Source organism: Maniola hyperantus, chromosome 22 (genome assembly GCF_902806685.2).
Source record: "Maniola hyperantus chromosome 22, iAphHyp1.2, whole genome shotgun sequence".
In the NCBI taxonomy this organism is placed as follows: domain Eukaryota; kingdom Metazoa; phylum Arthropoda; class Insecta; order Lepidoptera; family Nymphalidae; genus Maniola; species Maniola hyperantus.
In genome coordinates this window covers 8456637-8470530 of record NC_048557.2, presented here as the reverse complement: position 1 = coordinate 8470530, position 13894 = coordinate 8456637, and the positions used below count along the sequence as shown (strand labels likewise).

Here is a 13894-nt window from a genome sequence, read left to right as displayed (position 1 = left end):
GCGTTGTTAAGTAAATTTGTCAAGCTATACAATTGTCTATAGCCAATGTTTAGATCTGATATATAAATTCTATTTAAAGGGCTTTGCATATTTTGGCTTACCTAGTAGTCCGCCATTTAACTTTTTTCCAAAATAGCAGACATGCATAAAACCTGTATTAGAGCTAGCGCGCACGCAGTTGCAGTGCGTTGTAAAACTCGTGAATTTGAATGTATGAAAATCCGGTGCGGAATTAATTTCGCAGTGCGCGCGCTTCTATTTAGTTCTATAATTCACAGATTTTGCGGGAAAAAAACGTACGGATATTAATCGTGGTGCGCGCTAGCTCTTAACCAATAGCTGGCATTAATACTAACGAGTACCTATTGTATGAGACAAAATTTCCAAAACTTTGATAATATATCAAAATTGTATCAAAGTTGTACTGGTGGAGTCATCAGTACAACAGTCTAAGCCCCCAGTAAAGTACAACTTTGATAGTTTATATCTCGGAGACTCGCAAAGTGTGCGCACAAAACAAAGATCTTTAGTAAACTGTACATTTTAGCCGATTTAATATTACATAGGTACATTTTGCATTCAAAAGTTAATCATTAAAATTAACTGTTTAATCATACTAATTAATTATTAAAAATACATAAAGTGACAATTAGGTATTTTTTAATACATTCTAAAGATACTCGAAACTTAAAGCTGTAACCAAAAAATGTTAGTCAAACGTTTCCAAGCAGGAATTAGTTTATAAACTATATATCTCACTAAAATATGACTTAAATTTCAAAATACAATCGATCGGTGATCATATTCGTCCTTCTAAAATAAAATTAATACTATGAACTAATAATTAATACTATGTTGTGAACGCAGAGATCATAATTTAGATTTTAGATTTTAAAATTTAGTTTAAGCGACTGCTGGGAAAAATATAATCATTCTGGGTGATCAGAAGTAGTCATAAGTTAGCCCTTGGTAGAGATCTCAGGGTGAGATCTATAGAGCGCACTCTGACTTTGCTAAGACTTAAGACAGAGTTATGAGACAGAGCTATATCTTTCACATAAATCTGTCTCGTTTTAACTTAATCTTAAGTCTTAGCAAGGTCAAAATGCGCTCTATAGATCTCAACTTTAGAACCTGTGACCCTACCGCGGTTGCTTGACAGCTACAATGTCACGATCGCAATCATCTCTGATTGGTTAATGCTCGCTCACTATTGGCCATAATGCATTGTTGCAACAAGAATCGCACAAATTCAGCCAATCAGAACAATTGAGATTGTAATAATGATTGATGCAGGTTTTAGACAATCGCCCTACTGGTGGTGAGTGACGATGCAGTCTAAGATGGAATCGGGTTAACCTGGAAGAGGTACAAGTTACAACAGTTATACGAAATGCCCCTAATTTGTTTTTATGCGGCACATGCTGATTGAATTCTAAATAGTTTGGCAACACTGATTTGCAGGATGGCAACTAGCCCCAGCTGAAGCCTCCCACTAGTCTAGAACTGAGACAATTGGGATTATGCCTATATCAAAAATAAATCTTTCTTTCTCTCTCTTTCAAAATTCATAAAATCCACGTCTGCTGTTAGTTTTAAGTTTGCTGACCATTTTAATTTATCAATTTAACTAAAAAAGTACGTCAAATTACGTCAAACGTTTATGACGTTACACCTGTGTATAGTGCGACAAGGCTATCTTGGCGCGTGGCGTAAATTGGAACTAACGTTGGCGTCAAGTGTCCCCTTTGTTCTTGTTTGAATTTTCTAAGCCTTTGTTCTCCAACAGCGCCCTCCTGTCAATTTCATTCAATTACCAAGAGAGCCTTGTCGCATTGTATTTCAAGCTCCCTTACTAAGCAAGCGTTTTGACGTTTGATAAAAAGTCGCTTATTTGACTAGTAGTCATCATCCCTATTATAAATTCCCATTTCGACTCATTCGGGATCGAATCGAACCCAGGGCCCCCAGTTATAACACCACAGTTCTCGCCAGAATGATCATCAAAATTGATTTAGTTAGATACTTATAAAGTTTGCTTACATTAAGTAAGCAAACTTTATAAGTATTTTTGCTATATTAAAATATATTTTTTTACTTAGGTCGCAGTCGGTTTTTTAATAATTTGGTACCTATATTACAAAAGGTTTATATTTTAATTTAAAAAAATGTTAGTCAAAGTTAGTTGTTAAAAATTTACGGTTAGAAACAATGACTTTTAAAACGATGTTAAATTAAACTATCTACTTTATTTGTGATGTTTGTAGTGGAATGACAACACTAAAATACTAACTAAAATTATGTGCAATAACTAAATAAAATATCTACTATAAATTACGACTAAAAATTTCAATACAATGCAGTCTTTTAAAAATAAATATATGCACAGATCGATAAAAATTTACAAAGTTAAAATGACTAAACTAAAAAATATGTCTAAAGTTCTTACTAAAAATACTTTTCATAAAACTAAAATAATTATCTAAATCTGGCACATTGTAAAAATCTTAAAAAAATACGGAATTGATTGCACTTTGCTGATTTTTCAATCGCCGAAAAAACTTTACTTTATTTTCAATACATTTGAATTTTTCACAGATTTCCAATACAATACTTTCAAGACGACATAGTTACTCAGACATTATATTTTAGCGATTGAAAAATCGGCTTAAATTATAAAAGTTTTACGTCACGGTGTAAATATAAAAATGGAAAAGTTCCTAAAAGGCTCAATAAATATACATTAAATATTAATTTTAATGTTGTATGACAAATATGAATGACTTCTTTAAGTTATCAAATCAATTAAACATAATATAAGCATACTTTATTAAATTACATGACGTACCTATTACCACAAAAAAATTAGGACCAAGTCGGTACTATAATTTTATTAACGAAATATTATATTCTGATGTACTCGTAGCACAGAATATATAATAGTACTAACGTACTCGTAGGTTTATACTTTTGAATATTTCGGATATGGCTTAGATTTTGATATTGGGACATGGAATATAGAACTATTCTCATATAATACCTTAATTTTAGATCAAAGTCAGGCTAGTACTTATGTGTTCATTTACTGGAGCCCTTTACCCTAGTACTTAAAAGTACTAAAAGTCTGCGTATTGGTATCTGATTAAATGTCAATAAATAGTCATAATAATAAGTCTCTAAATTAAATTTTGATTTGCAACGTTCCCCCCATTTAAATGGAAAAGGAAAGACATATCTAACAACTCTTGTAATTTTGTTTTCACTCTTAAATTATTTGTTTTGCGTTTGTATTATATTTGTTTTGCGTTTTTATCAATCAAAACGCAGGAGATGGAATAAACTAAGTTCAGAAAAGTGTCATCCGAATCAGCACCAATTAAAATTCTCTCTAAGTATTTCATAGACTGTGTAACTTTTGATATCAATCTACGACACTTACAGTACGTGGCAGAAAGTAATGTACATCGGCTTTTAGAATGACATTTCGGCTTTGTAGAGCGTTGTCTCTGTCACTCATACCTAGGTCTCAACAACAGAGGCAACGCTCTACAAACCTCCTCATTAGTTTGGTCAACACTCTTGGCAAGGTGTATGAGAAAGTCATTCTCAACCGACAGAAAAACCTCCTCAACGACGAGCAATTTGGCTTCCGAACCATGACGTTTTGTCGGTCTCAACGACAGAGACGATGCTCTACAAATCCGCTATCTCCTTCTTAAGGTCGATGTACATTACTTTTTGCCGCGTACTGTAATGGTACTGTAAAAAATATAAAATAAGCTTTTAGTCAAAACTAATTTTACGTCGAACCGCTTTTTTGGTAACAACTTCAGGACTTCGTCTGCGCTTCCTTAAAATTGGGAGAGCTTCATCTTCCCGACTCCTAGGTGTAGTTTCATTCTCCGATTTCATAGAGAGGCAAGTCTCTTCGGTTTTCTCGGAAATTTCTTCGGATTTCACTCCGATCCAATCGGCTGTGTCCGTATTAGCGGGGTACCATTCATATGTGCCTTCTAAAGGTACTTCGTTTGCAAAGTCGAAGTTCCATTTGAGAGATTTCTCCAACCTCTCCCGGTTAATGGACTCCTGGTAGGCGTTCGCGAAGTTGTCAAACCTGGCTTCATCTGTAAAGTCTTCTATGAACAGCTTTCTCACAACGCATGGATTCACCCTTCTATGCATTTCTGGTCTTCTATGCATTGTTTCTTTAGTATGGTGAGGTAGTCTGGAAAAAAAGAAAAGTGGATTTACTTTCGCGTTTTTCATTTATTCCGAATTCAGATACAATTTAGCCTTCCTAACAACCCTAACGTAAGCGGGCTGACCTTTAAAGGGAATGGCAGTTTTTATTAAACAAGATTAAACCAAGTATTAACGTAACGCTATCGAAATTCCAATGATAATTATTATACCGTTCAATCAGTTGTCAAATTCGCCATTTATCTATGCGCTAAAATTTCTAAATTCAAAGAAGTAGGTTTAAATTATATTCGAACTATAGTCCGCGACAGGCTGAGATGGCAATCGGGGTATGAGCCGGGAGGACGCCCCGCACACCCGGACGTCACCTGCGCTTGCCCGCACCGGGTTAGCGCGGGGCTGTGTGGGTGTGCGGGGCGTTCCCTCCCCGATTGCCATTTCGACCTGTCGCGGACTATACCTCTATCGGTTTCCACGCGGTATACTTACCTACCTAATATCGAAACGCTAAATCGCTTGGTCGTACGGCTTCACTGGTCGCGTCGCGACTAACTAGTGATTGAGATGCCTCCCACCAGACTACACCAGAAAAAAGCAATTAGAAATTTTTCCTGCCGGGAACCGAACCCATGACGTTCCTTACTTGACTTATGAGACCACAGCGTGTGCCACTGTGCCTGGGAGAGAGGTCGTCAAGGGAGCTTCGCTACAGTTTCAACGGTTTTTAAAAATAAATACGGTTTATAAAATCTACTAGCTGATGCCCACGACTTGAATTTAGTTTTTTAAAAATCCCGTGGGAACTCTTTGATTTTCCGGGATAAAAAGTAGCCTTTGTCACTCTCCAGGTCTTGTATTATACCCATGCAAAAAATCACGCCGATCCGTTGCTCCGTTGTGACGTGATTGAAGGACAAACTAATAAACCAACACACAAACGCACTTTCGCATTTTATAATATGGGTAGTAGTGATAAAAGGAGAAACTGAGAGATCAACGAATAATTAAAACCGAAACACGTGGATCAGTTTTATCACAAAGTTAAATTAAGTCATGAATAAAATTTTATGAATAACCTAGTAGGTACAACTTCTGAGAATATTTTAGGTAAGTAATTAGGTACTAGTACTACTCTGCGTGCGGCGCGTATACTTCGTCACTTCGAAATCCGAGCCGTCATTATTGTCTGCCATCGAAATTATTATAAGCATTTGTGATATCGAGAGTCGAGACGGTGTTTATGAATCGGTATAAACAACGGACGGACGTTTTTCCACGTAATGAAAACAAATCGATTCTTGGGACGCATTCGATTCTCTTCACCCATAAAAAGTAATTGCTCAGTTTAATTAGAGCAACTCTTACGTGCTTTACCGTTTAAAGAAATCGATTTAGGATATAAGTAGTTTAACTTTTGATGACCTCTGTACCTAATTGACTCTACGTAAAAATGTCGTCATACTAAACAAAAGCCCTTAGGTCTAGCAGCTAGCTTACTACCAATTTACCGGAAATGCTATTTTATATTATCTAAGTAGCTGTACGAAACCATGAAAAACATATTTTTCAAGATATTTTTAGTGTCAGTACACACCCGCACGTCACCCGCGCTATCTCGCACCGAGTTAGCGCGGGGGCGTCCTCACCCCGATTGCTATCTCGACCTGTCGCGTGCTATAGGCACTGTTGTGTAGTTTGTGTTCCCGCAAACATATCATATTGTCATCGATATGATGTTTAGTAAACAAACTGGCGGTTAATAAACACGCCAGCATGACAGGATCCGATGGCGGACACATAGCAACACATAAACAACGCCTTGCTAATATTACTGTCGATTGAGATATCCACATTACGTATTCTCTTTCTGAAATTTAAATACCAATAGGTACATTTATTGTTCCAGTTTTAAGTTTATGTAATTAATTAGAAATCACCACTAGCTGATGCCCGCGACTTCGTACGCGTGGATTTAGGTTTTTAAAAATCCTGTGGGAACTCTTTGATTTTCCGGAATAATAAGTAGCCTATGTCCCTTTCCAGGTCTTCTGTACCCATGCAAAAAGTCACGTCGATCCGTTGCTCCGTTGCGACGTGATTGAAGGACACACCAACAAACAAACACACTTTCACATTTATAATAGGGGTAGTGACTACATCAATTAAAATAATTATTATTATTTTACAAATTCAACAATAATAATTGACAATCAAAGAGTGCCCACAATACAAATTACAATCCTACCAATTTTAATCAAATCAAATCTTTATCCGAGCGAAGCTGAGGCGGATCAGTTTGTGTTACTAATATTTGTTGTTGTGTTACGAACGCAAAAAAATTCATATCTTCATTAGGTATACGAACGGATGTTTGCCAAACGTTGGTTGCGGTTTATAAGGCGGGGCGCAAACTCGTGGAATGACCGGATGCGTTGACAGACGATAGCAACATGCGCATGAATTGTCGACAGGCATTTTGACGAAGATATTGTTGTTGAATGATGCTTTGCAAACAACGGAAAGCAAAATACCAATTGTAATCTATTGTACCTAGTGTACGTATGTGGTCATCATCATCATCATGATCAACCCATCACCGGCTCATTACAGAGCACGGGTCTCCTCTCAGAGTGAGAAGGGTTTTGGCCATAGTCTACCACGCTGGCCATGTGCGGATTGGTAGACTTCACACACCTTTGAGAACATTATGGAGAACTCTCAGGCATGCCGGTTTCCTCGCGATGTTTTCCTTCACCGTTAAAGCAAGTGATATTTAATTAATAAAAACGCACATAACTCCGAAAAGTTAGAGGTGCGTGCCCGGGATCGAACCCCCGACGTCCGCCTTCTAATCGCCTAGTGACTAGGCTATCACAGCTTTACGTATGTGGTAATGACTAGTATTCTAGTCGCCATCATCACCATGATCATCCCTTCACTGGCCCACTACAGAGCACGGTCTCCTCTCAGAATGAGCAGGGTTTAGGCCATAGTCCACCACGCTGACCACACGTGGATTGGCAGACTTTATACACACCTCTGAGAAGTGAGAACACTTAAAAAAATACTTTCTATCTTCTTTTTGTACCTATTCTACTCCCTTTACAACCTCTCGCACTGCCAAGGGTCACTGGTAGAGATCTCTCATAGAGATAAGTGCTTCCCTGTCCACTTTTACTCTCTTTTTCTCTTTATTGTAAATGTTTTTGGTACAAATAAATTAAAAAAACATTATGGAGAACTTTCAGGCATGCGCGTTTCCTCACCATGTTTTCCTTCACCGTTAAAGCAAGTCATATTTAATTGCTTAAAACGCACATAACTTTGAAATGTTAGAGGTGCGTGCCCGGGATCGAACCCCTGACCGAAGGGGAGGAGATGGGTTCCGAGTTCCGATCTCGGGCACGCACCTCTAACTTCCAGATAGTTACGACTATGTGCTGCACTTGGTCAGAGTTTTCTCATTCTTTCAAACTTTTCCCATTCTGAGAGGAGACTAAACTTATGCTCGCTTAGTGTCATCAGTCAGCAATTGGTTGTCACTTGTAATGGTAAAGATGACCAAGATTAAGCGGCCTAAAAGCTACCTATTTGTCTGTAATCCATGTTTTACCTCGATAACAAGATGAGTGTTCAAAACTTGCACAAGATTTTCGTGAAGCGGTACTTAGTAAACAAGGAACAAGTAGATTAGCCGCGTGGTGCGAGCGGCTAACGGAGAGCGGTGGCTTTGTCTCGGCTAACTGCTCTAAGTGAATCGCTAATCTACATGCGAGTTTAGTTACTATGTGTATGAGTAGGTACTACAGTACTATCCGGAGTCAAAACACTGCATAACTTTACGGGATTTAGCGTAGGCCATCACTACCAGTATAAATGCGAAAGTGTGTTTGTTTATTTATCGATTTGTTATTGTTCTTCAATCCCGGCGCAACAGAGCAACGGATTGACATGATTTTTAAAATGGAAATAGCTTAGACAGTTTTGTATTTCAACAAAAGTGTTTTAAGCATCTGCAATCAAAGTCAAAGTCAAATAATTTATTCAAAATAGGTAATAAATTACTCTTTTTAACCGACTTCAAAACAAGGAGGAGGTTCTCAATTCGTCGGAATCTTTTTTTTTGATGGTCTGGTGTTAGATTTGTAAGATATAGTGGTGATAATTATTACGCAAACTTAAAACTAATGCTACGAGGGTTCCAAACGCCTCCTAGCTGATGCCCGCGACTAAGTACGCGTGGATTAAGGTTTTTAAAAATCCCGTGGGATATCTTTGATTTTCTGGGATAAAAAATAGCCTATGTCACTCTCCAGGTCTTAAACTATACCCATGCAAAAACCACGTCGATCCGTTGCTCCGTTGCGACGTGATTGAAGGACAAACAAACAAACCAATATACCAACAAACAAACACACTTTCGCATTTATAATAGGGGTAGTGATTTGTATGAAATAAGGACCTACGTGTGGCTTACTAGGTGGACAGACGACATCAAACGAGTCGCAGGGAGTCGCTGGATTCAGGCGGCGCAAGACCGTGGCGTGTGGAAGCCCATACAAGAGACCGAGTCCATGTGTAATTTAATAAATAAGTAAGTACTCCTCTCTTCATAAACACTTGCCACAGCCTTTTATACATACGTCTGTGCTTTCATAAAAAAAATTAAACATGAAAAATATCGTATACCGTTTGCTGGTGATAATTTAACGCACAATCTATTATTGTAACATACCCATTTGTGCTTCAAAACCGGTTTTAAGATACATTATGTAGTCATTACCATGTTCAACAGGTGTAAAAACAAAACACTTAAATGAGTAGAATAAGTAACAGTTCTTAAAGAAAAGGGTTACGACCAAGAATTTATATTTCACTTTCATTCTATGAAACAACGACCTAATGAATATTCATAATAATTACCTATTATAATAGACTTTAAATAACATAATATTAATAATTTAAACAATTTCGGTAAAAATCTACTTTTGCCAAAATTAGTAGCAAAGAAGTATGGAAGTATGTATTTTATTTTGCATAACAGAGCTTCGTATCTGCATCTCTGAAGCCATGGAGCTATAAATAAGCTTAGCCTATCAGATTCTTTTACAGCCCATTAGAATATAATAGAATAGATTTAGAATAGTAAGTATTTCGAATTTTTTAGTAGATTGGCGCTAATTCTGTTGTACTCTAACCTAAACCTAAACTAAATTTTAGATTCTTTAATTTTAGGATTTCTATTTCTAAACTGCATTCGCTTTTTTGCTTCAACTAAATTTAAACATCCTAAATGGCCGTCTAAAATGACGTTTGAATTGAATAGTAAGTGTTGCTATTTAAGATAACAAGAACTGCACTAAATTTGTGTTTGATTTTCCCCTTTAATCTTAAAACTATTTTTTGCGAAAAATATCGAACGATGTTACTTGAAATACAAAAATAATAACTTTACTTGATTTATTTAGGTCGAATCACAATAAAAGTGTCGAAAATTGAAGTTTTGTTCATTTTATCGTGTGAAGTAGGCTTAAGTCTTTGATCAAAAGTGCTAGAACCCAGAGCCGTAAAACTAGTTAAAAAAACAGATCTATTATTTTTGTTGCAAATATAATTTCTAACCTAATTTCTTTGTGTTTTGTGGTTAAAGAATCTTAGTTTTTGTTACAAAACTTTGTGAAAATAGTGGTTATGTGCATAAAATAGATAAAAGCAAAGAATTTTGCTTGGAATCTTACCTACCTACCTTACCTTGAAATCACCGAGGTACCTAATTGTCAAACTCTTGCTAGGAAATCAATGCAAACAGATGAAAAGCAATCATCCTAAATAACTGACTGCCACAGAGTACATTGAATATACAGGTAAAGGAATATACAGCGAGGAAGTTCTGAAACTTGGCGGTATACTTACAAATCTGGCGTGCAAGGACGTGGAACGAGGTATCCATGAATTCTGCTATGAATTCAACAAACTAAGGCGGTAATGTGATTTAAGGCATGAAAGTACCTACAAGATCAAGATTGAATGTATATACCTACGTGTATAATAATAATAATAACAGGTAACAGCTGGTATCATCATAATGATCAACTCATTGCCAGCTCACCTCTCAAAATGTAGTTTGGCCATAGTCCACCACTCTGTCCAAGTGCAGATTGACAGACTTCACACACCTTTGAGAACACTATGGAGAACTCTCAGGCATGTAGGTTTCCTCACAATGTTTTCCTTCACGGTTAAAGAAAGTGATACTTAATTGCTTATTAAACAGCTAGTACATATTATAATATAGCAAAAAATGGAAGTGTAGCATACCTATATAAAAATAATAATTACAGGCAACAGTTAGTATCATCACACGATCAACTCATTGCCGGCTGACTACTGAGCAGGGGACTCCTCTCAAAACGGGAAGAGTTTGGCCATTGTCCACCACTCTGGCCGAGTGCACATTGACAGATTTCACACACCTTTGAGAACACTATGGAGAACTCTCAGGCATTTAGGTTTCCTCACAATGGTTTGGTTCACCGTTAAAGAAAGTGATGCTTAATTGCATAGTAAACAGCTAGTATGCATAGCAAAAAATTGAAGTGTAGGATACATTACACCTTTCAACACATCATCATAACAAACTTTCAACGTTGATAATTTTTATTTCAGCCCATTTCATGAAACCAAGTATATGGAGTCTGCGAGTTAAAAAGATGTTCCGTCACTCATCTACCAAAAATGAACAGTTGTTTCCTAAACTTAATTTTTATTTAAATGTTATTGAAATAAATATTAATTATGTACAGTACAGAATGAAACATATGTATATATTTTATTATTTTATTTAATAAAAGTAATTGTTAATTAAGTATCTGATTGAAGTTTTCTTGCTTTTGTTAGGAAATTCTTGCCTTCATCATACTGAGCAGCTGTAGTATGACTTAGTTGTACTAGTACTACCTGAAAAATGAAATTTATAATCTATAGGTATAAATAGTTCAAAATTAGTTTTCAGTCCCTATTTATATCAATTTCAATGCAGTCTTCACCATAACAATTATAAAATCATTTTTTGAGGTTTGCATATTCTTTGGCTAAAATCTATAGAGTACTTATACTTTGAATTAGCTCAGACTAGACATAGTTAAAACATAATACTTTAAGCACAGATATGTATAGAGAGCATACTTTGACTTTGCTCTGACGTAAGTTTCAGTTAAAACGAGACAGATTTATGCCAATGATATAACTCTGTCTCTTTTATCAGTATCTTAAGTCTATGCAAAGTCAGAGATCTATAGATTTCAAACTAAATAAAGGTTGAGTCTATAGATTTCTGTATTAATTTGTAAAATTATAGGAATGTGTAGAAAACTTTAGTCCGTTTTCAATAAAATAGATCTAGAAAAGATAAAAGAAATCAAATTATTTTTTGACGTTATTTCTCTTCTAACTATGGGTTCCATACCTCAAAAGGAACCATTATAGGATCACTTTAGGTACTAGAAGTACCCTATATACTTCTTGTGACCTAAAGGCAGGTAGCTAGGTCAGTACATCATCATCATCATCATCATCATTATCAATCCATCGCCGGGTCACTACTACTGAGCACGGGTCACCTCTCCGAATAAGTTGTTTTGGCCATAATCTACCACACTGACCAAGTGCGGATTGGCAGACTTCACACATTTTTGAGGATGTTATGGAGAAGTCCTAGCTTTTCTCTCTCTCTTCTGTACATATTATGTAAATGTAAAAATATAAACTGACTGACTGACATCAGCATATAAGCTGCTGACTCCCGAGTCTAGTAATTTATTAAGCTGCTGAGTTTAAAAACTTGAGAATTTGCATGTAAGGAACGTTTACTTTAAGTACCTATATAGACCACTACGACATAATTTTCAGATACTTACATAGGTACTTATTCCACCCGAACAAAGCTGGGGCAGGTACAACTCAGGCAGGTCAGCTAGTTAACCTGAAATGTGATACCCATATGGGTATGGGTATACCTATATAGGTAAACTCAACAAGATCCTATCATGATATGTTTAGGAATTACAAGATGTATCTACTAGGTACTTCTCAACTAAAACTTATCAGATGATTAAAGTGAACCCAGGCTATGTCAGTTAGTTGTAGTTATCTATACTGTACTGTAGCTAGTATAAGTACCTACTTATGCATGTAATAGGTAGTCTTTCAAGCAGGTATCTACTGAGTTGAAAATAAAGAAGTAACTGGGTACTACTCAAGTACTTAGTTCAATACTAGGGGTATGTAAGTATAAGACATAACTAAATGTAAAATCTGTTAATTTAGCCTATAAATAAACCTTTAGGTGAACTCATTAAGATTTTAGAACTTAAACTTTATTATAAGTACCTACTCTACCACCACACTTATTCTGCTTTATTTTTGATATGTTTAGCAATAAGTAGTAGGTAGTAGGAATTAATCTCATTGATAATGATAACAAGGCATCAAGTTTTACCTTGGCATACCTAATTGGCAAAGATTTATGTTCACACTAATATTTAGGTAGGTACCTATGCAAGTTTTTGTCTCTGGGTATGTTCCTTTATGCATCTAACCTAGTTGGGCACAGAGATTTTTCACAAGGACACATACTAGTGAAGGATAATATACTTATAGGCTACTTTTATTAGGTAGGTAGGTAAGCTAAGTACCTACAGAAAAGTATCCTAGTCCCACAGGATTTTCGAACAGCTGCCACTTGCTAGTTAAGAAATAAGGAGACTTAAGGATCTTAGGTTTGCCTTGCTGAAGCCGCCAGGATGTCTGTGGAGGTGTCTGATACTCTTAGACAACAAAGTAGATAACCAACCTAATTATTTTTTGTGAATTAACGACGAGCCAGAGAAACCACGTATATTTCCATTTTATAAAGTTTAAATTAAATTAAAACACTTAAAAGATACTTTTTTTATCTTAAATATAACAATTCTAAACTCAAATAAAAATATTTCTTTCAAAACACGTCCATTTTGCCATTTAAGCAGACTCTTTAAATTTAGTGGGCACCTCGCGAGGTCCACTCTAATTTTAGAAAATTTTAGGTTGACGTTTCTTAATTTAGGCATTTAGTTCGTGCAACAGAATAACTTTTGCTCTTTAAAATCTAAATTGAATAGTTTAGTGCTGTCAAATTCAATTTTAGGTTAGACCTGTCATTTAAGTGGGTTTTCAGAATAACACACCTTTCTAAGTCTAATATTAGACATTTTAAAATTAGAAAACCGCCTAGAGAATCGGCCCCATCAGTTGCTTTTCTGGTAGGCGTTTAAACACAAGCCGTTTAAAATATTAATAAAAATGCGCCTGCATGCATGAAGTTCGCATTGAGAGCGTGTGAGTTAATAGAAGTTAGAACTACGACTGCGTAAGCTCATTACTCCCCGTATGATTTTGCTATCATATGCAAATTTTTATCATGGAACGATGCGGTAGCAAATATAAGATTAAATCTTATTAAAAAAAACCTATTCATTAAAATGATTTGTCTATCCGTGCATATGTCTCCGTAATTTCTAAATTCATTTTCATGTTGTCAAAAACCCAAACACTCGTTCCATCATAATTATTCTGCGTAGCAACTTATTTAGCCTTCCCTTTGTTTGAACCAAACTGATACATATCTTTATTTCTTTTACGGTTACTTAATTATTTA

The 13894-nt window shown here is 35.9% G+C and overlaps 1 protein-coding gene across 4 annotated transcripts in view; it reads right to left on the bottom strand.

Annotated features, from left to right (window-relative positions):
- Window positions 1-1118: 1118 nt before the first annotated feature.
- The window catches only part of LOC117992885 (uncharacterized), a 45973-nt gene continuing 33197 nt past the window's right edge, over window positions 1119-13894 (bottom strand). For all 4 annotated transcript variants that reach the window (XM_069506313.1, XM_069506312.1, XM_069506314.1 and 1 more), the window contains exon 2: window positions 1119-4225. In XM_069506313.1, the coding sequence (XP_069362414.1) occupies window positions 3784-4200 (417 nt within the window). In that variant the 5' untranslated portion in view covers window positions 4201-4225 and the 3' untranslated portion in view covers window positions 1119-3783. The remainder of the gene's footprint in view (window positions 4226-13894) is intronic.